Raw genomic sequence first — 25,684 nt, 5'->3', positions numbered from 1 at the left:
AGGACTCCAGGATAGGAGTAATGTGAACACTTGCACTAGACCTGGTCAGGATTCTGGCTGCTGAATTTTGGACATACTGCAGTTTGTTCAGGGTAGATTTAGATACCCCAGCGAGTAGAGCATTGCAGTAGTCAATTCGAGAGAATACAAATGTGTTGATCAGCTTTTCAGCCACAGTTAATGATAGCATAGGGCGTAGTCTTGCGATATTTCTAAGGTGAAAAAAAGATGTTTTGACAGTATGCTGCACATGTGGGTCGAATGTTAAGCCCAAGGTTTTTCAATTTAGACTGAAGTTCAAGTACAGAGCCATCTACAGATAGGGTTACAGGACTGGCTTTACGAAGTTGATGGGGGGTACCAATAAGCATGACTTCAGTCTTGTCGCAGTTAAGACGAAGGAAGTTTTGAGTCATCCAAATTTTTATGTCAGAGATGCAATTAGATAGAATAGAGACAGCCACATCAGTGTCGGGTTTGGTATGGATGTATATTTGAGTATCGTCAGCGTAAAAATGAAAGCTGAGGCCATGGGTAGCACACCATTGCACTTTAATTCTATATAGATTTCATCTCACAAAACATGAATATTAAACCATATTTCCATCTTGAATATTTCAGTGTGGGATGGCATTGTAGCGCAGTGGTTAACTTTGCTGGGGTCATGGGGTCAAATCTGAATTCGTCGTTGTAACTGTGTGGAGTTCTCCACGTGTTTGTGCGAGTTTCCTCTGGAAACAGTTCAAAAATATACTTTGAGGTTAATTGGCTTTTGGGAAGACTGGCCCTAGGGGTGAGTGTGTGCATGTCTGTGTGTGCCCTGAGAGAGACGGGTGTCCTGTCTGTGGTCCACCCCGCCTTGTGCCTGTTGCTTGCCAGGATAGACTCCGGCTCCCTAGTGACTCTGAATTGGAAGAAGGGCTTGGGAAATGTATGGATGGATATTTCAGTGCATAATATAAAAACATCCTGTTTAAAAACAGTACAGCAGAGAGAAAAAAAAACTTCATAAAAAGTGATACACCCCCATACTTATTAGATCCAGCATATATCCATTTTAGAATAAGTTGTCTCAAACATAACAATGAAGTCTGACGTGAGGCAGACAGGTGAGCAGATAGGAAGAAGAACATTTTGTTCTTCTGGATTTTTCAGTCAGCTGAAGAACTTCCCACCTATCCCTGATTTGATTTTAAGGATAAGGGCGTCGGAACCCCCTTGAGGAGGGGCAATGATGAGTTGGGGGCCAGGTTGCAAAGCAATGAACACTGGGAGAGAGCGTCCCTTGCCCTAATCTATACTGAACTGGATGAGGCAGGTGGCCACCCTTTGCCAAAAATCTTCTGTAATGAGTTTCTATTAATCCTAATAAAATGCATTATGATACAATCTCTGGCCATGTGCCATCACTCCAGTTCAAACCACATCTCCGTCTAAGGCCACTTGCCTGCAGCATGACTGAATGGCTGACTGACATTTACTGCCCATTGAACAATCCTTCTCACTCCCTGGGCTTCTCTTTTAGGCTTATAAAATAGTCCTTTATACCAAGGATTAAAAACACTCTCTTCGCTCTCTGAGGCCTGCATGTTTCTTTCGGTGCTTGTAGATGTCACAAAACCATAAACAATCGTTCCAGCCATTTTGAAATGTATTTGTATTGAATTTCTGCCACATTAAACACACTTGGTTTCTGTGCCGATTTAAAACACAGTACTCTAAAGGTTTATTAACGTTGTATGGGTGACAGGGCCTTCTCCTGTTATGCCCCCAAGCTCTGGAACTCTCTGCCCAAGGATATCAGAGAGTCGCCTTCTCTAAACTCCTTCAAATCCAGACTCGAAACCCTTTTCTTCAGAAAAGCCTTTACTTAACTGGTTCCATTCTTCACCCCTCAGCTCTTCTTAGTACCACCATCCACAGTCTCCTCTGTGTGTTGTCATTGTGTTTTATCTTGTGTATTCTTCTTATTTATTGTTATACTCTTCTTATTTATTGTTGTTGTCATCCTGTAAAGCGCTTTGAGAAGCCACCTTTAAAGGTGCTATATAAAATAAAGTTTATTATTATTATATTATTATTATTAAAGTAGAGGGTGCTTTCCTGCACAATAGGTAAATTGGCTCCTTTAAATACTTCACTTGACTTTCTGAGAAACAAGAAACAAACTACTGTACAGTATACATTTGACAAAATATTGAAATATTCATTGTTGTTAAAGTATATTGTATTTAGTTTGAAATTGGTGGTCAAAGCTGGAAAAAACAATAAAAACTATAAAATGTATTACAATATTTTGTTTGCATTTGCAAACATACTGTAATTACTGACATTCTTTCCAGAGCTACCTATTTACTGAAGTTTTCTAAGGCCTTTAAGGGCATCCAACAATAGATCATGCTACATCTGGACTCACAGACACCAAGGGATTTTCTTAGTTCTAACCAATATCATCCGAGCCTAACCACAGGGTTTCAATTATTTTAAGTACAATATAAACCACTTTGCTGTCTACTTTTTCAAGGAACATACTGTGATATCTTGTCAAATAAATCGAAAAAAAGAAAAAGAAAACAATCTGTCTTCAAAAATGTTTGTAATAAAAAACTGCCAAAACAGAAAACTGATTGTAAAAAATCACAGCCTGTCAAATGTTTCGAAAATGTTCACAGTGTGTTTTTGTCTTAGGGGATATTTTTTCCCTTGTTACACAACTTACACAAAATATTTGTGTCTTGAATACTTGACACGCTTTCAAAGAGTTTCCTCTACTGGAATATAAATGTTGTTTTATGTCGATCAAATTGTGTTTTGTTTCTCCTTTTCATTTTCAGACAATTATACTGCCTCAAGGTTGCATCAATAAAACTTAATACTCCTGGTTCTCATTAGTGTGCTATGTATCCATATAGTATCAATTAATCAATTGCACTTCTTACTGGTGTGCAGGACATCAAAACAAATTTGAACAATACATTAGTTCTAAACTGCAAATACAATTTAAAGCTTTCTACAGCCTCTATATTGGAAGTAATCTTTAGTTTCTAATAAAAGGTACAGATAAGAAGCAGTTCTCTTTAGTTCATGGCACTGAGCTTTCCTATCTGGCATCAGACAGGATAACGTACGACAGGATCATTTGATAAGAAAATACCATGCTAGCTTTAAAAGGCAGAAATGTTATGTTATATTTATATATAAACAGTCTAGGCTGGGCTGAGTCTTTTTCTTTTCAAAAGCAAACTATTTTTTTTAAATTTGCCTCTTCCAAAATCCTGTAACAAATTCCCGGAAAACTTTACCTGCTTTTCAACTGGCTATATTGTTGACAAGGTACCTGTAGGTAAATATGTCGGGAACAGTCTCAGCGTGGCTATTTCAAAGAAACTTGTGGAACTGGAACACAGGAGGTTATAGAAGAATAACATTTCTGTGCTTTGGTGCTTCGGCTGAATGTGTTCAGACTGCAGCTTCTATACTACAGCACGATCCAGAAAAATGATATTAAAAAGATCTTTTTAATGACTGTTGGTTACATGAATATATGCAAACTGTGAAAACTTTAAATCTCACTGACCTACCTAATGCACTTTATTTCTCAGTATTTAATAAAGTACTGTACATTACTGACAAATCCTTCAAATAAAGAAGTGTGACCTTATATCCTGTTAAGGAACTTTCTTAACTCCAATCCTGACATTTTTGTTGCATCTTTAATCAAACCGATCCCAGCTGTGTCTCAAGAGATAGGGTTACAGGACTGTTACAAGCCTCAGAGATTAGATAAAACCATAATATATAGGGTGTGAATTGTGGGACTTATGATTTTTAATTAACCTATTAACCTCAATGAATTAACCTTGCAATTAATAAGACTATCTTCACATTTTCTTTTAAACTCATTATTATATACTGTACAGTGGCATTGTGATAGCAGAGTATTCAGGATTTACCTAAATGTACAAACATCTACCTGTAATTTAATCTATATACCACTGAGATTCTGCATATTTGTTATACTGTATATTTAAAACCTACTGTACCTGAAAAATTATGCAGGAAAGATGAGATATAAAAGTAAGAATGCACTACATTCTTTAATTAGAATTGGTAATTGTACTTTAATTAAGCATTACCCTATCCTCTATTAGTTTGTTCCTTATATGAACATGTCTTAAATCAATATCAGATTTTATAGAGCACATGGTTTTTGTATAATGATTTGTTGCATGCCTCATCAGCACATCTGGGAATCGTCCTTGTGACTTGTCTTTGCAGAGGGTCAGTGCTCTCACAAGCAACAGACTCTTTGTGCATCAAGAATCAGCCGACCTCTCATGAAGAAAAACAACAGGCGCATATGGGAAATGGTACTTTATAATTGCCTCCTTATACCCAAGCTTTTTCAAATGCCTTTCTTAATTACTAAGCTATTGAAGAATTCTGTGGATTCAGCAAAGACATGTTATTCTGTTCTTGTTTATTTCTTTAATCCTCACAACAGACAGGCACCGCTACTGTATCAATGCAGTGACAATACCAGGAAATCCACTACTTACTCAAAATATTGCAAAAGACTGGATGCCAGATCCTCTGAACGATACAGGGGGCTGGGAATGTTTTCTCGGACAACAGTGAAATGGTTGCTGGTGACATATTGTGGAAATATTAAACAGTTTAAGATCTGGCAGGAGATGAAAGCAGCTTTAAGTCCTCAAGTGTAAGTCCTAGAATTCCAAACATACAGGATTAACTATGAGGATACAGGTATTAAAATGTAGCTTGTGTTTGATTAGAGTAAAAAACACCAAAGTGTAACGGGAGATTCTGGGACACATACTGTATAATATATCTTTTCATCTCGCAATCACTAAACCTTAACCTATTTGCTAATGAGTGATGTAGGTTTTCCAATAGACTATTAATACTGTAAATAAGGAAAACACCGTGTCGACAGGAAATCCAAGCCGATGCTGGAGAATCTCTTTGCTTTTGCTTAGCATGCAAAATATCTTGGAAAAAACACCTGATAATTCATTAAAAACTGTGCAGTTCCTGATTACACATCGACACGTGAAACAGGTTTTATCTGGAATGTGGAACAGTGCTATTATGATTCATGTTTAAAACACATACAGTATATAATTCAATATATAATTCAAAGACCATGCATGCACTCCTGATCAGTCACATGTTAGAGCACCAAAAAAAGAAACCAAATAAAGTTTACTTACAGCAATGATTTCATGAATCGCCTCCAAAGAGTGAGCAATCCATACACCTGTACACTTTTTCAGCGCTCTTCACTGTTTTGTACTGTATGTCATTTCGATATATGCAAAACCAGGACTCACCCTTTAGACTCACAGATCCTTTCAGGGTTATTATCTATTCAGTGTTTAACACTCTTTTGGTGACATCATTTTTTTGGTGTTTTACTGTCAGTGAGGCACTCCTTTGCATTAAAAACAGCAGTCAAGGAGTAAACAGATAAACTTTTTTTTATGTCAAGTAAAATTACCTATTACAAGGTGTTTCTTTGCTTTGAAAGACTAAAAAAAGGAAGAAACTTGAGGTTGCAGTCACTATCATAAAATCATTTGTTTCTGTTTATTCTATCTAGACATGTCTCCTATCCTTGGGTTTGAACAAGTGTTCATAACTAGGCTACTTCCACTGTATTTCACAAAGGAACTTAATGCAAACCATACTTTATACATTTTATTAACCACTTACTATGAGGCTTCTCAGTAAATGTTTTTAGACTGCCAGTTAATTGATAATTGCAGACCTACAGTTGAACTGTAGTTTCAGGGTTGGTGTTATTTTCTAACTAGGTAAAAGTTAAAAAGGTAAGCACCTAGTGATTGTCCACAGTAAATAAAATCATTGCTCATATACCATACATTTACATTTTAAGAATGTAACATTTATTTAGCATTCAGTATTATGTATCTCCTTAATGTGTTTGAAGAGTCTTTATGATTGCATCAGATTCAATGAAACAATCATAATTATTTAGTAAATATTAATATTTCAAGTAGAAAAAAATGGTAAAAAAACATACTTTCATAAACACAATAAATGGTTTAGAGTGAAACTGGAATAAATTGTAAGACAGCTATGTACAAAGTTGTTTTTCTTTTCTATTTTTGGTTAATATGTGTTCCGAATTACACAAATAATTTTGTATATAAATAAGTGTAAATAAATAAGTGTAAATAATTTTTTTCTTCATGACTAGATAAACAATGATATATGCTCATTAATAAATTTCTCAAGCACAACTATGTAGCACCCATCTCTGAATTATTACTCTGACATTTTTCAATTAAATTATATCATTTTATAGAAATTGCATTGCAAAGTGTATACAATCAACCACCTGATTTCTTGAAAGACAATTTCATTGGGAAACTGAAAAGGATTCTTCAGTGTCCATCGTTATCTAATTCTGATTCATACCTTTATATAATGCTAGTTGAGATTCGATTCAAATACCGTCTCTGTTTCCAAGTCATGCTCCATTAGATATACATTTTGAAAAAAGCCACAGTGGTTTGAGAACAAAATAATTTAAAATCAGTATTATGACATTCAGACAGCAGCTGTGCTCTAACACCTCCAACTACTGGCCTCATTACTACTCTGATACAACCACAAAGAGCTACATGACACAACACAAAGGACTTGGTTGGTGTTATGAATACTTACTGAACATCCCCAGAGTCTGGAATGCTGTTTGAATCTAAACCTTTACTACAAGCATAGTTGCAGTTTTCTATACAAAACCACATGATGTCAGTTCCATCTACACATTACACAATCCTAGAGCTCTCACAGAGGGCTTAATTAGTTTTCAATTTAATTTGAAAATGATTTCTGGGTGTTCACTTAAGTTCAGCTTAAGTAAAATGCCGTACTCTAGGATGAAGGGATCATAAAAGAGGTGAAAAGCTATGAAGCTAACCCAGTTTCTCACAAACACAGTGTCAAATCTCAAAGAGACAGGTCTTATTTCTTTACTGTGCTTTCTATTTATAAATAACCCTGCCTGCATTCAACACTTGTAATATTTTTCCTTGTAGAAAGGGTGAGAAAATGCACAAGGAATAGCTGCAACATGCAATCAATCTTCTTTTCTCTGTAATAAAGCCTCATTTTGAAATGCCTCTACACCTGTCTTTTAATATTTCCTGTCAGACTCCACAATCCAGCAAAACAAACAGCAAAATAATTCTCACTGCATGACAATCATCCTGTCAGATCCAAACATGAACCATTTCTTTCATCTCTTTTCTTATGTTTTAACAGATGAACCAGGAGATGTACTCAAGCATTTTATTTTTGAAAATGCTCAAGTGTTTTGGCTCAAAGTAATTGCCAAAGAGTCAATGCCAAAGATTGATCAAAAAACAGTAAATGCCAAGATTTTCGAGAAATCGGCGAGCAACACATTCAGTAATAAGAATGCACCTGAAAATAAGTCAGACAGGCTCCTTAGCGTATCAACTTTTCTTAAAGAAAATCTGATACAGCAAGTTCGTAAAAAACTGTACCACGAAAATAATTACTTTTCCTTGCAAGTTCTAAATTTCATGTTACTACATCCACAACTTTCAGCATTTATGCCAAGAGAATTTTAAGAATTTGCACTGTGTTTCCTACTGAAGAAGTCATTTCTTGTTTTCTTTGGCAAAATAATGTCCTTTGTCTATCAATGATGTGGGAACTGTTCAAAGGAAGCTAAGTTTTTTTTTCTGTTTGTTTTCATAGACCATATAATAAGCTCATGACAGCATTTTTGAGAAAATGTTTAATTTTTGTAGCATTGCTACAGCACTCATGAAGTGCCTCGTTATAAAATAGCTGACTGATGCGTTGTCACATGTGAAATAAAACTGATATTATTGAGCTCAAAATACAGTACTTGTACTACTATACTTCTGAGTTGTATTCACAGCAGGACACATACTAGCCAAACAACTGTATGTTTACCCTGATTGTACAGATTATAGACAGTAGAGCAGTTAAATTGGTCAACTGCTTTACTGTGAAAAATACATTACAAGTTTAATGCATGTGTTGTGATCTAAGAAGCAGCATTTCTTTACTCATTATTGGAAAATACGAGATCAATTCTTCAAACCAAAACCCAGGCATCACAAATACATTATTACAAAGTATGAACACTGTCTCCAAGGCAATAGCAGCAAAGGCAATGGAGTATATTTTGAACCTCATTTTCCCCCTAAAGTAAAAAGAACAGTACAGACAGAGTTCAAAATGAGCAAGATGACAGTTCTTATCCCACACACTTTCAAATCTTAGAGATAGACGTGTTATTTCCTGCATTAGACAGTCTTAAGAAATGTTTGCTTTGATAAGGCCACCCCCTAATCCTCTTAAGAAGAAATTTCATATCACAATTAATGTTATAAAATGGCACAGTTAGCACTCTTACAGTAGATTACTGGTGAGAGACAAGACATCGATGAAGTATTTGATTAACCACAGTTTGACTGTGATTAACCTCAGGGTGGACAAGGACTAGCCTTAAAGGAGTTTCTGGTAGCCAGATTCTATCGATCGCCACTGCCACTGATCTTTGAAAGAACATCACATTAAAGCTAAACAGTAAATAGGGTCTCAGAAATAGCTGCTCATCACAAGGGCTTGTTGTCACCGAGAGTGAGGGATTCAAAGTCCATTTTTGAAAACTGCTTTGCAGGCCTCTTGGGAAAAAAAAAGCAATTCCCTTGTAGTGTAAGAGGAAAAACACAAAAGGTTCAGACTCAAAGAAATTCATTCCCATTCTCTACCTTCTCAACCGAATCTCCATGTAACAGCTTCTCTCCTTCTAAAAGTCTTTCGCTTATTTTTACTGCTGTTCAGACACTGATGAGATAGATTTTTGCTTAATTTCACAAAGCATTTAAGACACCTTTATTTAGCCTTTCCACATTTGTCTTTTCCATCCCAGGTGTACAAGACCAAAAAGGTAAGCATACTCTCATTGCCCTGTCCTAACCTTTGTTAAAAACATTGCTTCCATAACACTTTCTTAGAGGCAACATACAGTAATATGTTATAACATCATTCATGACCCTTTCTGGCCATTCTTGAAAAATACATACCTATATGTACATGCTTTCATAACAGCCCAAACCCTAAATCTAAACCAACCCCCACCCCTAAACCCAATTACAGCATTAAAGCCAATAACCCTAACCATAGCTCTAAACCTAAAATACAGACTTTGTCAAATGTTATGAAAAACGTGTGTATCTCTTCCATTTCTTCTGTCTTTTGGAATAATATCTCTATATGAATGTTTCTTAATGTTGTTGTAAAGCCATGTATGCAGGTATTGTGTAGGGTTGGAAACTGAAATGTGAATGTAACAACCTTCACCTTGAAATTATGCATCGCAGTACCCACAAAACAAAATCAAGTCACTTTCTGCACCCACACATCATTGTTCAAGTTTGTAGTCACCATTAGCATCATTCCAAAAGTCAGATAATAATTTATAAAGTCAAAACTGACATTATAGAGGAGAGCACACATTATGGCCAGCTGCTAAATGAGATTTCCTTTAGAAAAAAAACACGGAGAAATGCATTCTGCAAAATGTACATAAAACATGGAACAGCATGTTGTGCAGAGCATGTTAGCAGGAATGCACATAGTGGTGAGTCAACCCAGAATAAGCCTGGGGCAGCTTAGCGCAAGACTCAAAAGACAAGTGTGAAAGAGCTTATTAGCTGGACTTGCAACTGACTCCACCTTTGAGAAACATCAAAATATCATAGAGCGGCCTTGAAGACAAGAGAAGCACATGTCATGCCCACACATTTTCGAAGTCAGAAAATAATAAGGAAGAGTGTTCAATGGAACAACCTGTTCAAATGCATTTTGTATACTAGGTCAAAATGATTTTAACTGTGGAGTACAACTTTAAAAGAGGCATGAAAGAATGGCATAACCAAATAAAATCCTAGAAATAATTAAATGCATGGCAAATCCATGATAAAATAGCATGCACATATACTCTGGGGATTTTTTTGTAGTTTTTTTAATGACCTGTTGTTAAATACAACATTGTGGGCAATATATTTAAAGGCATTATTTTTCTGTCAAATCCTAATATTTTGTGTTCTTGAATTCCATGGAAAAAAATGTACTATAGCTACTGTAAATGATCTTGGCCAAAGAGCATAATGACTTCAGCTCTTGATAAGACCTCCTGCAACTTGCTAGGAACAGATTGCAAACCGGATTTACAGCTGAAATAAAGATACTGTTTCCACTGTAGCTTGAGTTAGCAGTATACTGTAGTAATGTAATGAACTGCAGAATAATTTAGACCTCGAGGCTGGGCAGGGTGGAAGGCATCTGTCAGTAATTATAGCTCCTCTATACCATATTAGCAAAAATGTAAATGAGCTCTTACACAACGACCTGACGCATAGCAAACCAATTAAAGCTCACAGCCAGGTTTCTCCAGCCTCATCCCCAAGAGGAAAGATCAAATTACAAAACCCTCAAAACTGAGGATATGAAAAACATTGCTTTCAGTATGTTTTATTGAAGGCAGTTGATCAGCATTACTGACGCAGATGTTTTTTTTTTTAAATAGGAAGAATCATATTATAATAGTTTAGACAAATACTCTGCTTGTTGTCTGTCATAGGTGACTTTCCAGCAAATATTGTACTGTGAGTATAACAATGGACACATACAGTACCAATAAGAAACAAAACAAAAAGTAGAGGATAAAGGCATGATCCATCTTTTATTGTTTTCAGTCCAGCAGATTCATTTGGTAAAGGCTTGGAACAATTTCATTTTTACCTCTGACATATCTGATTTGTTCAATGATGTTCAGTATCTTAGAAATCATCTGAAATATAAATAACAACCTGTGTTATAATAACATCCTATTCCTGAATTAATTGACTTACTCGATTCACCCAAAGATTCACATCTCCCAAAGATCCAAGCCTATAAAAAATTGATGATTTAAGGATGAGATATCCCGATCTGTGGCTCTTCAGGACTAAGGTTCAGCACTGGTATAATACATTCATGTACAGCAATGTTCTTGAGAAGCCTAATAAATGCTGTAAGCACTTTTTTACCACCAGAGACAAACCGCAACTTCCCATAAAACAACAGTCTAAATGATCCATACTTTCAAAAGGATGGCGGAAGGGGGTCAGATGGGTCTTGAAAGTTCAGAATGAGAAGACTTTTTCCAGTACAATGTCTGTAAGTGGGTTGGGTTTATCAACTACATGCATGATAAACTGCTTTCCAGCTGGGTATCCAATAATGTAACGTTATTTCCTTTGCCTTGCCAAAACAACAAAATTCCAGGAGAAGAGGAAGCTTAATTGAGTGAAAGTCCTGAGAGCAGCCAAGCTTTCAACTCAGTGTAGGGAGTTGGTTTACGGTTTTAGAGATCACATTACAGTTGAGGTCACTATGAGGAAGCTAGAGGGTACACAGTTGAATAGAGGCCAGAGTGTTGTCCCACCATTACAGGCTTCTACAGATCATTAAATTCTTGCCCAATCTGAATTTGATGCTGTTGTCTTACCTCTGGTTTATTTTTCTAAACCTCACCCTCTGTTACTCGTTCACTGTAACATATCTTCAATTACACATTGTGAAATGCAGTGAATGTTTTGTGGTTGTTTCAGTGATTACAAATTATATACTCAGTGCTTACCAAATCCTACTGTGCCATGAATATGAGCATTTTATGCTTCCTTTGCCCCTAAAACCAAATCACTGACTTAAAAAATAGTACATGACCTAAATGCTATATAACATTACAGAGCTCCAACAACCAACATTATACAACTAACAACTGTCTACTCTTCTGGAATTAATTATGGAAGGTCTTCAGAGAACATAAAAAAACACAATAGCAAATCCCTACTGAAAACATTAAAATCAGTCATTTCTTTTGATATAAAGGAGAAAGAAAAGTGTTTTAAATGGTGACTAGTATAGAAGGGGCAAGGTAGAGGAAGCAAAACTTATTTTTGCATATTCAAACTTTAACTGACAACCCTATATTTGTCCAATAAACAGGTTTACTCCCGCCTTCATTAGCAAACAATTAAAAGTGGGCAAACATATGAGGCAATAGAGATCTGTTGAACTTTAATTTGGTTACAGTGTATCATGTGAGAACTTTACGGCTCTGAGATGATAAGAAACACAAACGACTCATTTTTCTTTTCAAGGCATTCATTTTAACCTGCTCTTAACTGACGTTGCCTGTTACCTGGTACATCTTTTTTTATTTTCAAGTGGGAAATCTGTTTGCTGGAATACAAAATCAGCATCAATGTAACTTATGCATGCTGTTCACTCTCAGTGCTGCTTAAGTTTAAAAACAGTTTCACTAATTGTATTCTGAGCAGATAATTATTTAACAAAATGATCTCAACAGTCCATTAGTTTCCCTTCTCTCATACATGCTTACAATTAAGGCCATTTTGTACATAATTAGATGAGTTTAACCCAGAGGCAAGGATTTCTACAACAGGCCTAAGACCTGCAGGTCCTGATAAACTAGTTTTCTTTTATCAAACTACAGATGAATGGTAACAAAATCTGGAATGTCAGTTGCAGACTACAAAGAGAGAAATGAGAGTGACATACTTAGCCCGTAACTATAGATTTGCAAAGATATAAACGATCCTATCAAACATCACAAATACGTGAATGCACAGGTTGCTATGTACACTTCAGAATACTGGTATCTTCAAGTCAATTCGTTGAGAAATCCATTGTCTGACTTCTGTTGTGTACATTCACACTATATGCGTTTCTTGTTACACTAATTATGATGTATTGTAGATAATGCTGTCACTCAGGGGAAAAAAACGTGAGAAAATATCAGTTCTGCTACTAAGGTGAAAAGACTTTTTGGTTGCTTTTTTGTTGTACAAGGGTAGAAGAAGAAAAAGTGTTTATCATCAAATTAAAGTGGTATTAGCAGCAGTGTGGAGGAATAGATAAGGCTTAGAACTGAAGGGTTCAGTTCTACTTTCAGGTGAGAGGCTCTGCTGTTGCACTCTAGAGCAAAGCATTCCACTCAGACTGGGACAAAAAAATGCTCAGCTGTATTAATGGATAACCACTTGATGAATGTAAATACTTCGGGTAAAAAAATACTTGTGCCTGCTTTTCAACATTCTGCCAAACTGTGTGTTCTTTTTAAAAGATCTCACAATTACAAGCAAGGAAAAAACTTTATAGGAGCTACAAATCCCAAATCCCTTTTGTCAGCATGTAAATGTTAAACTTAATAATAAATAAATAATAATCTAGGTTTACTAACTATTCCAGTTATTACAGAAAGTCTTCAAGCTTATAAAGTGTATCTGCTGCAAACTTTAACAACTATAACTTAAAACTATAATGTAAGAAAATGTTTTTATGATATATTAAACACTGTCTTATCTAAAAGTTGATACAATGATCTAACAGTCATTGTATACATGAGTGGTCAGTATTGCTAGACCATAAAGTTAAACAAGGTAAAACACTTAAAACTTTTCAAATGCTGAAAGCAAAACACTTTTGCAATGTTCTTAAATACAGTCATCCTTTCACAATGAAGTTCCACCTCTTGAACAATATATACTTTACATATATGAATATGTGAATAAATCAGTTTTAAAGCTGATAGAAATTAATGGATTTTTCAAAGCACAGTTTCTAACTGCTGTACAGAATATCACAATTACCCCTGTTAGCTGGTCTGGTTCGACTCCGGGACCGACTACGCTGTCTCTGTAGCCTTGTTCTCCCAAGCAGCCTGTAGTAATAGGAAGGTCTCCCAGAACTTTTTCTACCGGTTCCTGACATGTTGAATTCAGCCTCCCTGGATCAACAAGTGGTGTCCTGCTCTTACAATTCCAAAAAAAAAAAATCAAGTCTAGTCTTCTTTACTTTTGGTATTGTTTCTGACTTAAAGAAACATTATTCTCCCCAGGTCAGAAACTGCAGCATACCACATGTCTGAACAATCACTCACAACAAGAAAAAAAAAGACATTAGCTTCAGTGAGAGCAGAGGTATTGTAGCCTACTTCCAACTGATAAGCCTGTTGTGCTTGGAGTAGAGAAAGGCTGCTGGCATGCCATTGACAAGCAGAGGAAAGTTAGGCTAAGAAAAAAACTGGTCAGGATCCACCCTCTTGAAGGAAGGGAGTACTTTCAGCGAGAGTTGAGGAAGAGTTTTAACTTCACAAATAATGCTCACAGGTTATTCTGAACTTCTTTTCTTATTATCGTCCATACAAGTTACAGGGTTTGAAGGCAAACACAGTACACGTTCTGTATTTTTCTGTAAAAGGGGGTTTCAGAAATATGTTTAAGTATAAAAGCCATCAATAGGTCAAGGCAGAAAAATAATGAAAATGTTAAAACAGATGCATTAGCCATTTTAAAGGATAGATGAAAAATGAAAAAGAGACACATACTATCTGGCCCACTTTATAATAGTTGCTGAAACAGACAAACTTAAGATAATACTTAGAAGCTCAAAAGTGGGTGACATCCAGCCGACTAACGCAGCCAAATGCAAAGAGCTTCAAAAAGTACTGAAATAGAAATACTCTCTTTTCACACCATAAATAACGGAGCGGCCTAATTAATATTCAACAATACCCCTGTGTAGCCCTAGAGAGCCAGAACATATTCTTTCTTTTGTGTGGATAATATTGGAATGACCTCCGAGAGCATTCCTCCCGTTATAACGAGAGATGAAAAGGAATAATTTTGTCAGCTGCTGACAGCAACAATTTCAAGTCATATTCAGAACCATTTCCACTTCCCCTGGAAAGGACTAACCAAGTACTGAGCACGTAAAGCTTCTGGCCATACTGTAGGTTGTAACTACAGAAAATCTCTGAAATACAGTTCTATTTATAAGAATACAATATCTACACGACAGGAAAACAATAGCTACAGTACAGCTATATATACAGGATATAGAATATTACTTAATAATTTACTCAGTTAACTAGAAAAAGGACCTAGGATTTGAAGAACATTGTTTCAGTTGTTACAGTTGTTTCAGAACAAAACAATTACTGGAGCACGCTTTTACACATATTGTAAGTATTGTCCATCTTTGAGACAAACGTTTGGCCTAGTGCTCTCCAGATGGGAAGACTGCAATCTATCTCTCCTTAGAACTTGGTAAATAATAACACCTCTATTGACTTAGTCATACTGTAATGTTAGAAGAGGACGTCCTCATGCTACTCTGAATTTCTAATCCTTCTGGAATCCAGGCCAGGGTTTTGCACTGCAGAGAGGGGCTTCGACTTGCACTGAGGCTTCCCTGAAACTAACCAATCACAGAGGTTTTACTAAAGTTTAGGCCGAGCTTGCAAACAAGCAGCTGGACAACAGACTGGTAGCAACGTGCTGAGCACTGAAAACAAAGAAAGGTTGGGTTTTCGCAAAGAATTTCTGCCCCCTGTCCTGAATTTTACACCAACAAACTAAATTCTCTACTCTGGAAAGGGAACTTCACCTTGGGCTAATTCTTCCTGCCACAAAATGTTAACTGCCTTTCCTGCTTCAACTTACTGTATGTTTTGTGAGCTTAAACAAGATACATATACAGTATAGTACAACAGCAGTTTCTCATAAGGTACACTGTTACAATATTTTAAAAATACTAATGGGATCTCAACAAAACTTTCATGTCAACAATAACTATTTATTGGCATACTGTCTAACTTTAAAAAATTTTAAAATAATTATTAAAGAATTACATTTAAAAAGTCTTTTCAATAAGGACAATACAATACTGTATTAATTATACGAATATTACAAAAACAATTACTTAACTATTTCTGCAATTATTAATATAATAAAAACACTGTTGTTGTTTTTTTGCCCAAATGTGTTAGTGTATTTTTTGTAGGCTAAGAACATCAAAAAGTAAACCTGTTGAATTACAGTATTAATGTCTTAGGTATTCTCGAGATTGTTTAATTTTATGTGCAGTTTTGGATATATTTTTTATGAAAAGGAGTGAAGTGTTTAAAATATAACTGTAACGTCTTGAAGAATGATATAAATCTGGTACAGTTAGGAGCTCTACACATACAGTACAACCTGAGGGAACACTGTAACTTTTTATTTCTCATTTGTAACAGCAAGACAGGCTTAACTCTGTACAAAACACTCATTTACAGTGATGCCAGTCAGAGCACTGTGTGAAATCCCAGATGGTTCAACTGTTTATTAGCAGACGGACTGACTGACAAACACAGCTTGTTTCCAAAACAAACCACATGGGTTGTAATCACCCCAAGACCTTTCATGTCCAGTGGGGTAAATCTAAATGTCAAACAAAATGCACTAAGCTTCTCAAAGTTTCAGACGACTTCTCAGAACACAATTTTATTCATGTAGTTTGCAAGTATCACGAAATAATTTGTGAACCCTCCTCTAAAATCTCTGTATTCTAACAGCTTATCTATAAACAAAAACTGCTTCATTTAAATTATAAAGACATGCCCACATATTTCTTAATACAAATACAACTGCAAATCTAAAGAACAATCAAGCTGCAGCTAGTGTTTATTGATAAATAACTTGAATTTCCAGATTCATGAAGAGTGGTATTTAAATTACATCTACAGATTAGTCGGATAGGTTAATAGTCTTACAGTTTTTACAGTTACAGTTCTTACAGTTTTTAAAAAGTCAGTAATTCCAAGTATACTTTCTTCAAAATACACAATCCAAAGTTTTGTTTTTCTTAAAACTAGTACATAAACTAGATTCTTTTTAACTCAAAAACATTCAATAAAAAGATTTGAGGAACTAAAACTTCTCCTATAAGGCCTTTTCCTATTTTTCAAGCCACTATGGAGAGCAGTGCTGATGCAACAACTGAAGTGAAGAACCGGTTTGAGTGTGTGGTTGTAAGGACATACTGTAAGGTCAATGAAACAATGAATGTGAAAACAATGACATCTGTGCTAGTATAAAGTCCTGACATTAACCCTAACAGACACAATTGGCCAACAAACACCATTTAGGGCAGAGAAAATAACTCTGTCATGATCAATTAAAAAGTGGTGCCCTTTCAGAACAGCTTCTGTGGAAGCAAAGTGGTGTTAGAACCAACGTCAATCTCAAATCTAGCGAATAAGGATACAGAGGCAGAGAATCCATATGCTCTGCTGCTGAGGACTGTCAGCTACTGGAACTTTTTCCTTCCTAATTACTAAACAAAATCAACATTTTAGCCCCAGTCGAACATTTCATTAATTAACAGTTCAAAAACACTATATAAACAAGAATGTACTTTGTTCTATGATAGGAAGTCAGGGAGTCATCTCCACAGGTCAATAAAAAAAAAAATCAATTTCTTCCTCACTTTTCCCAGAAGAGTGCATTACAAAAGTGCCCCATCAATCTTGTTATGGACTGTTCTAAGGATTAGTTTCCATTTCATATATGGTTCATATACAGTACATTTTTATACTACATTCAATTTGACAAAATTGCCTGGATTTCTTTACGGTATATACTGTGTTAAGAGTAAGCAAAATTAATCGCAAAACATTTGTTCTCAATGAAGGAGCCTCCAGTATGACCTACAGGTATGTTAATGTTCTACAGGTGAAGCAATTATACAGTATATTTTTAGAATTCATCAACCAAAGCAGTCTTGTCAACATGGAACATGTCTCAATATGCATCAGCCTTTGTTACACCTGTGATCTCACATACCTCTCCTACAAAGCAGCTTGATTTAAACAGCTTTTGAAAAGCACATACAGTAACTCTCAAAGTCCTTTCAGCCACAAGTGTAAGAAGACATTGTCAAGTGAAAGCAGGGAATGTTTTTAATATGAACGTTTTTCCATGAAGCCCTCACTACAAAACCAGGAGCCTGCAGCTACAAAGAAACTTAGAAAATATCTACGCAGTTTTTTTTAAAAACTTTAAAGATGAACACATATTTGGTTATGAGCACACAAACATGCAAAGACAAGAAACAAAAGGAAACATATTGGGAAACATATTGGGAGGTATGGTTAAACAGAATACCTCATATAGGATCACTCCATGTGATATAATGACACTTAATAGCTGCCTTTCACAATTTTTTGGACTTTTTTAATTGATACTATTTTCCTGCATCAGAGGTAACTTTCAAACATCAGGAAATTGCATGCTCTTTACAAAGCTTGTGTGTCACAGATAAATGTTTTTGGAGCAATGTTATGTTAAGAGCCGTGAGAGTCTGTCAGCTTAGGCCGAGTATGGGACAGCATCATTTTCCTATATGGCAGGCAACCACAACTACAACTGGCTAGACTACTGCCAAAATTCATAACTCACCTCCCTAGAGATCCTGCTTCCCTGAAATACTTTCCAAACGTATTGCTTGTAACCACTTCACAAAAAAGACCATTATCAGAATGTAGCTTCTCAAGTAAGAAAATAACACATCCGGACCAATGTATACAAAGCATAGACATTTTCAAAATGAAGGCATTTACTGTGTACAAAACACTGAATATCAATTAGATTTCAAAACGTTAGTGCAAAATAGAAAACAGTTTGCATTACAGTAGGAAGCAATTTTAATATAACATATTTAACATATACTGTAACATAACATTCTTATAACATATTTAAAACCCACATTTACAGTTATACTATATAAATAGAGTGGCAGGGCATCAGACAAGACTGGAAAAAGAGGCATTGTCTGTGAAACAAATGCAGGAAATGTTATGACTGATGCATCTTTTCCATGAAGAAAGTGCAGTTCTTCTAAGTGCAGTAGTAGTTGTTTCTAGAACTACACTTCCCATGAGACTTTTGAGTGGCTTGAGATGCCCTGAGGTTATTAGACACACCTATCGGTCATTTGGGTGTAACAGTGAAGCAGGCACAGTTTTTTTCTTTTGATGGAAACCAGGGTCTCAATATGGAGCAATGCCAATCATGTCATAGGTTAAAAAGGTCTTGAAGTGGCATTTTCAAGGTACAGAAACCCATGAAGTAAATTTTATTGGCTGGCAGATGAACAACCTAGCAGCAAGGACACAGTCCGAGTCCGATTCTAAAATGGCAGCTAAAGTAGGTGTTTACTTTTACTGACTTTGTGTTTCGCTTCTTAACATTTTAAATATTAATGGAATGTTAACTTACAGCAATAGCATACAGTAAATACACCAACATGACATCTTAATCAGTAATGAGTGGACAGACACTTCTTCACATTACAGAACCCAAAGAGCATGAACTTGGTGATGTACGTCCCCAAGATTCTCAGTGAGTACAAGTTATACTGAGATCCCACTATATACTGCAAATGCAGCAATTTCACAACTTTAACAGGAAAATGATAGCTGTGCAGTGACCTTTTGTTGACCAGGCATGACTTAGGCAAATTCACCGTGCTGATTAGTATTTGTCATCAAAACGGTGGATACACAGGAGCTCTACTGTGCGAGTCACAGGCTAGTAGTGTTTGTGGCCACTGCTGGAGTTAATACAGGTGGTACTTGTGTTGCACAAGCTTTGCACAAGGGTGCATACAAGCTGGAGAAGCACATGCCTGTTTGCTGGTCTTCGAACCATAGATGCCACATGATATCCCAGCTCATTCTGCAAAATGTTCAAGTGGGGTCAAGTTTGGGAAGTACAGTGGGGCATCAACAGCATAACAGTTACTGTACATTCTCAACTTGAAAGAAAGACATTTTTATCTAAGAAACATGAGGATGTGAATTATCCTGCTGGGACACTGTCACGTCAGGATTATCCCTTCAGAAAAGGCAGCAATGAGCAATTCTAGAATTTGATCAATACAGCTGTGCAGTGCAGTCAGGGTCCTATCAATCACAACAACAGTTCTGTAATGTCTAGACTACACTCTCCTTCCCAGACCATCACAACTGAAACTAGGGCTGGGCGATATGACCTCAAATCAATATCACGATACTTTCACACATTTACCTTGATAATGATAAATTAACGAGAATTGTTTTTGAAACCCTAGAAATGATATGATTACATGATATGCTGAAAGATCATGTTTTAAATATGCAAAACTATTAAAGCTGCAGACACCTAATCTTATCTCAATGTCTTACAAATAATTTAAGGACACAATTCATGGAAACACAAACAGAATAACTTTTAACTAACATTTACTGAGCAGTTTAACATATTGCACAATGAACATTTATGAAAAATATAGAACTTTGAATCTTTAGCAAATGCAAACTAAATAGATACCAGCTCGTCTTCATTTGTACTTGAGTCATCCCTGCCTGACTGGGGTTCAGCATAAGCACTCGTGTTGTCTCATGCCCGGCACGCTTCTTTGTTTTTTGAATGAAGAACGAAGGCTGGATGAAGCGGAAGCATATGACTGGATATGACGACTGGGTGTTGTAGTTTTATAAGGGGACCGCTCATGAAAGCGAATAGTGGGGAAAGCTTTTACCGAACATACTGTACTGATATAAGCAAAATTAGGTTGGTGAGAGATTCTTAATGTCGGTATCGGTAAATTTTCGGTATATCACCCAGCCGTAACTGGACCTCCCATTTGCTTGGTCTGTTGTACACAACGGACAGTCTACCATTCTGAACATCCATCCCACACCCAGTGATGGTAACCAGGGTGGACTACAATAGATAAAACCTTGCCTTCTCCTAAAGAGGACCTGGCTCCAACTGGCATGTCCACCTGAGCTGTTGCACCAACATCCAAATGGAGAGTGTGTGCTGCTCTATCGATGCCTCTCACTTTAATCATCACCTGAATTGACTTTAAACATGTTAAATCACTGCCTCACGTTTGCCCAATCAACTCTCTTACTAATGAGGTGATTCAGTGGTTCAGCAATTGTGTAAGTCACTTGAGTATATCACAGTTAGTCATAAGAGATCAATTAATTAAAATGACACCTAAAATGTTTAAACAATATCCTACATCATCCAGGTGGGTGCTGCACATTGGTGGTGGTGGAGGGGAGTCCCCATTACACCTGTAAAGTGCTTTGAGTGGAGTGTCCAGAAAAGCGCTATATAAGTGTAAGCAATTATTATAATTATTATAACATCTGTATACTTTGTTTTTTCTAAAAACTCAGTCACTGTCACTCAGTAAATATTACTATGCCAAAAACCAGAAAATACCCCCAAATGGCAGTATTAATTAAGCTGCATCACATTGTGGCATTGATTTCATGAGGTGTGCCCAGACATTTGTGAAGATAAGGAACCACTCAGTTATCTTCTCACAAAACAAAAAAATCTGCCTTCTTCCTCTTTGATTCAGTAGTTTTTTCCCACCTGAGTTGCATTTATATTGTATATCCTTTAGGCTGAATTGACATGAGCTGTTACCATCAGCAATCATACTTCTTGTAAGTGACCTCATATCAGCTTTCCCTTTGCACAGCGCAGTGAAGAAAAGTCCTGGTCATCATGAGATATACTGTACCACATGCTGGGCCTTTGACAGTACTTAAGAAAGGATGGGTCATTCCCATGGAAAAATACCATTCTTTAGTAATTTGTTAGGATACTGTTGTACCTGTATAGAGATTTAGAAAACCAGAGTTACAGTAAATATATGATTCAACTAGATGAATTTCTCAGAAATATTAGAAAAATGTCTTCTAATACTGTACTGTACTTTGTAAGTGCAACTCAGTTCTTTCTCCAATTCAAATATATTGCAGCTTGTAACTCACAAGAGAAATAATTAAATAAAATGCCACATGTACAATGGCAGCATGCTGGCTCTAACATTTGAAGAACCATTTCACTGCTAATTTCAGGCTGTGCTAATGCAAGCATCAACAGCATATGCTGTTTTGTCAAATTGAGCATGGTCGAAGTCACGCAGATAACTGGAGTTACCACGAAGCATCAATTAGAAATGCTGATAAGCACGTATGTCAATAGCAGGAAGACTCAGGATGACTGGTTAACTCCAAAAGAATAAATAAAATCTGATAAAATTAAAAAAGAATTTAAAAATATTCTTTATCTCTGTAGGACTACATTATGTAGACCTACTGTAACTGACTACGAAAATAAGAAGCATTTGTAGTGAGTTGGGTTAATTAAATACTAGTTGTTGTCTCATTTTCTTGGTAGAAATACAGTTTTTATTAAATGATGTGCATTCTGCTACTAAACATGTTTCAATTTTACAAAGCAGAAGTTACTATTATTCTTGTCACTTTGATATTTCAAATCAAAGTAAGTCATTTTCATCATAATTACTAGAATCCGACGATTCATATTGCCCAGTATAGAGAAAATGGAGTTTCCAAAAAAATCACCACAGTATCTTCTTACAGAACATGCAAACACACTTATAGTCACTATTCCTCAAGGCATACAGTACAAGGGAAGGACAGACCTTTCACTAACAGTAACTCAAATCGTGATAAAAACAATAATCAGGATACTGCCATTATTGAGAAAAATAATGAACAGTTTTTTGTTTCATTCCCTCTTAACATCTATAAACCTTACAATGATTTACTAACACAAAGAACTCTTTTAGCTACGCAGTGAACCAATCAAAACATGAACCACACATACTTTGTAATTTATGAGCAAGAGTTTGGGAACAAGTAACTATTATCTAACCAAACTTTGGTCAACACCTTGGGCTCGTGCAAAGGTATTAAGTTCAAAGGTCAACAATTTTGTTGCATTCTTCCAGTCCCTTGTGTAATAATGCTTCCTGTAGAAAATGACTCCATTCCATTTAAAATGTATATTTGAATTCAGCTCTGAAAACATGTAATGCATCATTATTTGAATTTTTTAAAATGCATGCTCTGTACCGCAAATATATCTGCTTAGACCAGAGAATACAGAACAATACAGAAGTCTACAAAGCTTAAGAGGAAAGGATCGTGTCTATACTCTGGTTGGCTGAATTATTTTCTTGTTTTTCTATCATTTTTTATAAACCAGCTTATATTGTAATAATAAGCTATACCGATTGAGGTTTAAAGCTCTCAGTACTTTAAAATAGTAATCACATTATCAGAGGAAATACATCTAGTCAAAAGAGAGGCATATCCATTAAGAATGCACAAACACTTACCAAACAGCTCAACAAAGTATATTGATTCCATTACAAAAGGCCAACATGAAATCAATGAATTCAATAGCTCTCTTATTGCTTTTTCCAAGGATATCACAGCTTATAAAGGCATCTATGTAACATTTACTAAACCGAGAGATATAACATGCTTACTTTTCATAGAGGAAATCAAACTGCAATGCAGTTAGACACCAATTCTCTGTGATACAATTTAACTTTTAATTCTTTAATGTATTTTGTTTTAAAAAAATTCCTCTCAGAATTCAAAATGTTGATTACTTCTATTAATCATAAAAGGGTTTCTTGCATGAGAAAGACAACTGATTAATAACATGATAGTTCCATAAATATTTGTTTTGGTCTGGTTATAATTTGTGTAGCAAGATGGTGTAGTCTGTAAACATACATGTACAGTATGTAAAAATCCAAAACAATTCTTTCTTTAGATTTCTTTTGTGGTGTGAAATAATTTAACTGGCAATAACTAGATGTGAAAAGATATTAATGTATCATGATTTAGGAGCAATATCAGCTGCTTTCATTGAAAAAGCATACAGTACAGTGTCAGTAAAAATATGTATACTGTAAGACTCAATAAGCTATTGTCCAAAGTAATTCAATTGAGGAAATGCATTAATGTTACACTAACCATACACTTATGGGAAAAAAACATTTGAGGAAGCATGTCATACACAAACATCCTGTTTTCAGCAGTTTCTACAGAATTATTGCACAGCAGGTTTTATTAGCATGTGAACACAAAGACTGTGATTACAAGTTTAAAACAGTTTGTCTAAAAATTAGTTCAGATTCTACCTATTAGTTTTAGTACCAATTTTCTTTTTTAATGCTACTTGAGACATGTTTACATTGCCAAGTAATCAAAGATATACCAGTTGACTAAAAACCAATGTTCATTTCAGGCAAAACCAGCCAGCAGCCATATCACCCTGCAACTCACAACTGGCAACCCACTGAAGCTCAGCAGGTGTGAGCCTAGTCAGTACCTGGATGGGAGACTCCTGGGAAAAATTAAGGTTGCGAAGATTTATTAGAGGGGCCAGTAGAGGGTGCTCACCCTTCGGTCTGTGTGGGTCCTAATGCCCTAGTATAGTGATGGGGACACTATACTGTAAAAAGGTACCGTCCTTCGGATCAGAAGTATAACCGAGGTCCTGTGGTCATTAAAAATCCCAGGGCAGTTCTTGAAAAGAGTAGGAGTGTAATCCTGGCCAAATGTCCCATTGGCCTTTACCAGTCATGGCCTCCTAATCCCCATCAATGAATTGGCTTCATCACTATGTTCTCCTCCCCACTGAAAGCTGGTGAGAGTACTGGCGCACTATGGCTGCTGTCGCATCATTCAGGTGGGGCTGAAATTGTGGTGGTAGAGGTCATTACCTGTAAAGCACTTGTGCCCAGAAATATGCTATATAAGTGTAAATAATAATAATAATAATTATTATTATTATTAAAATAGAGCTTGATGAAGTTCCACTAGGCTTTACCAAAGAAGTTCCTTGGAAACAAAAGGCATGTCTGAAAGTTACAGGATTTTCTAACATGCAGAAGGAAGATAATGCATTATAAGTCTATGACTTCATGTCATGAATATAATGATTAATATACAAGCAGGATCTGATGTAAATACTTAGAACTTTCCCCAACACATCAATGTCCTGACCTCTCCCTGAACTGCACATTAATACCACAGCAGCGGAATTCAGCAGCTGGTAATGTTTGTTTTTACCACCATTGGTCCCATCTGAGATGCTAAGAAAGTGAAGAATCACCTCCCCAGGACAGCATATCTAAGAATTCCCATCTGAGGCTATTTTTCATAACATATTGTCACGCTACTTTGTTGCTGTCATATTTTATTAACAGTGCTCCTCCGGTTCACAGTGCTCTGTAATCCCCTTACTAACTCAATTTCAGCTGCGTCTCATTCAGGTATTGCTTTAGTTATCCTTCATAAACCCTTCTATTAATATTAATCAGCTAATCTGCATGATCATACAATGAACCTGATGAATAAAGTGTGCTCACCTGGAATTGTCAAAGTTATAAAGAACCTAAAAGTTGCAGCAGTTCTGAAGACAGACAAAATCTGATTTGGATTATTTTTGATTATCTTTTAAGTGTATTGATGTCCTCACACCTCATAAGCAGACATTCCTTGCTCTTTCCAAACCACTATATTTGCTCTCTGAGAAAGTTGAAGCAGTATACCTTGTAACTGAATCTATTCCTAAACAACTCACTTCCACTAGGAGTTTTTTTTCCCCATATACAGTAGAGTTCCTGACTACATACCGTAGAATACATTGATGAACACAGATTAGATCAACTGTACACAACTGTACAAAATGAGCAACAAAAGAGGAAGTCAGTGAAATGTCAGTGAGGGTCTCCGATCACAAGATGATTTTTATGGCATACACAAAATTGAGTCAGAGAGGAAATGTGAAGATTCACAGTGTTTTGTTTATCGCAGTGGATTGCATTTATATAATTATAACCA

The 25,684-nt window shown here is 36.0% G+C and overlaps 1 protein-coding gene across 4 annotated transcripts in view; it reads right to left on the bottom strand.

The window, feature by feature from the left end:
• The window catches only part of LOC148816100 (disabled homolog 2-interacting protein-like), a 365,406-nt gene that overhangs the window by 182,494 nt on the left and 157,228 nt on the right, over nt 1-25,684 (bottom strand). The window contains exon 1 of one of the 4 annotated variants that reach the window (XM_088940448.1): nt 13,773-14,109. The exons of the other annotated variants lie outside the window; for them this stretch is intronic. Coding sequence (XP_088796574.1) covers nt 13,773-13,893 — 121 coding nt within the window. The 5' untranslated portion in view covers nt 13,894-14,109. Of the gene's footprint in view, nt 1-13,772; nt 14,110-25,684 lie in introns of those variants that run through there. 4 annotated transcript variants of the gene reach the window in all.

The sequence above is a fragment of the Atractosteus spatula genome, chromosome 23 (genome assembly GCF_055471065.1).
Source record: "Atractosteus spatula isolate fAtrSpa1 chromosome 23, fAtrSpa1.hap1, whole genome shotgun sequence".
In the NCBI taxonomy this organism is placed as follows: domain Eukaryota; kingdom Metazoa; phylum Chordata; class Actinopteri; order Semionotiformes; family Lepisosteidae; genus Atractosteus; species Atractosteus spatula.
This window is presented reverse-complemented; position numbering and strand designations above follow the sequence as displayed.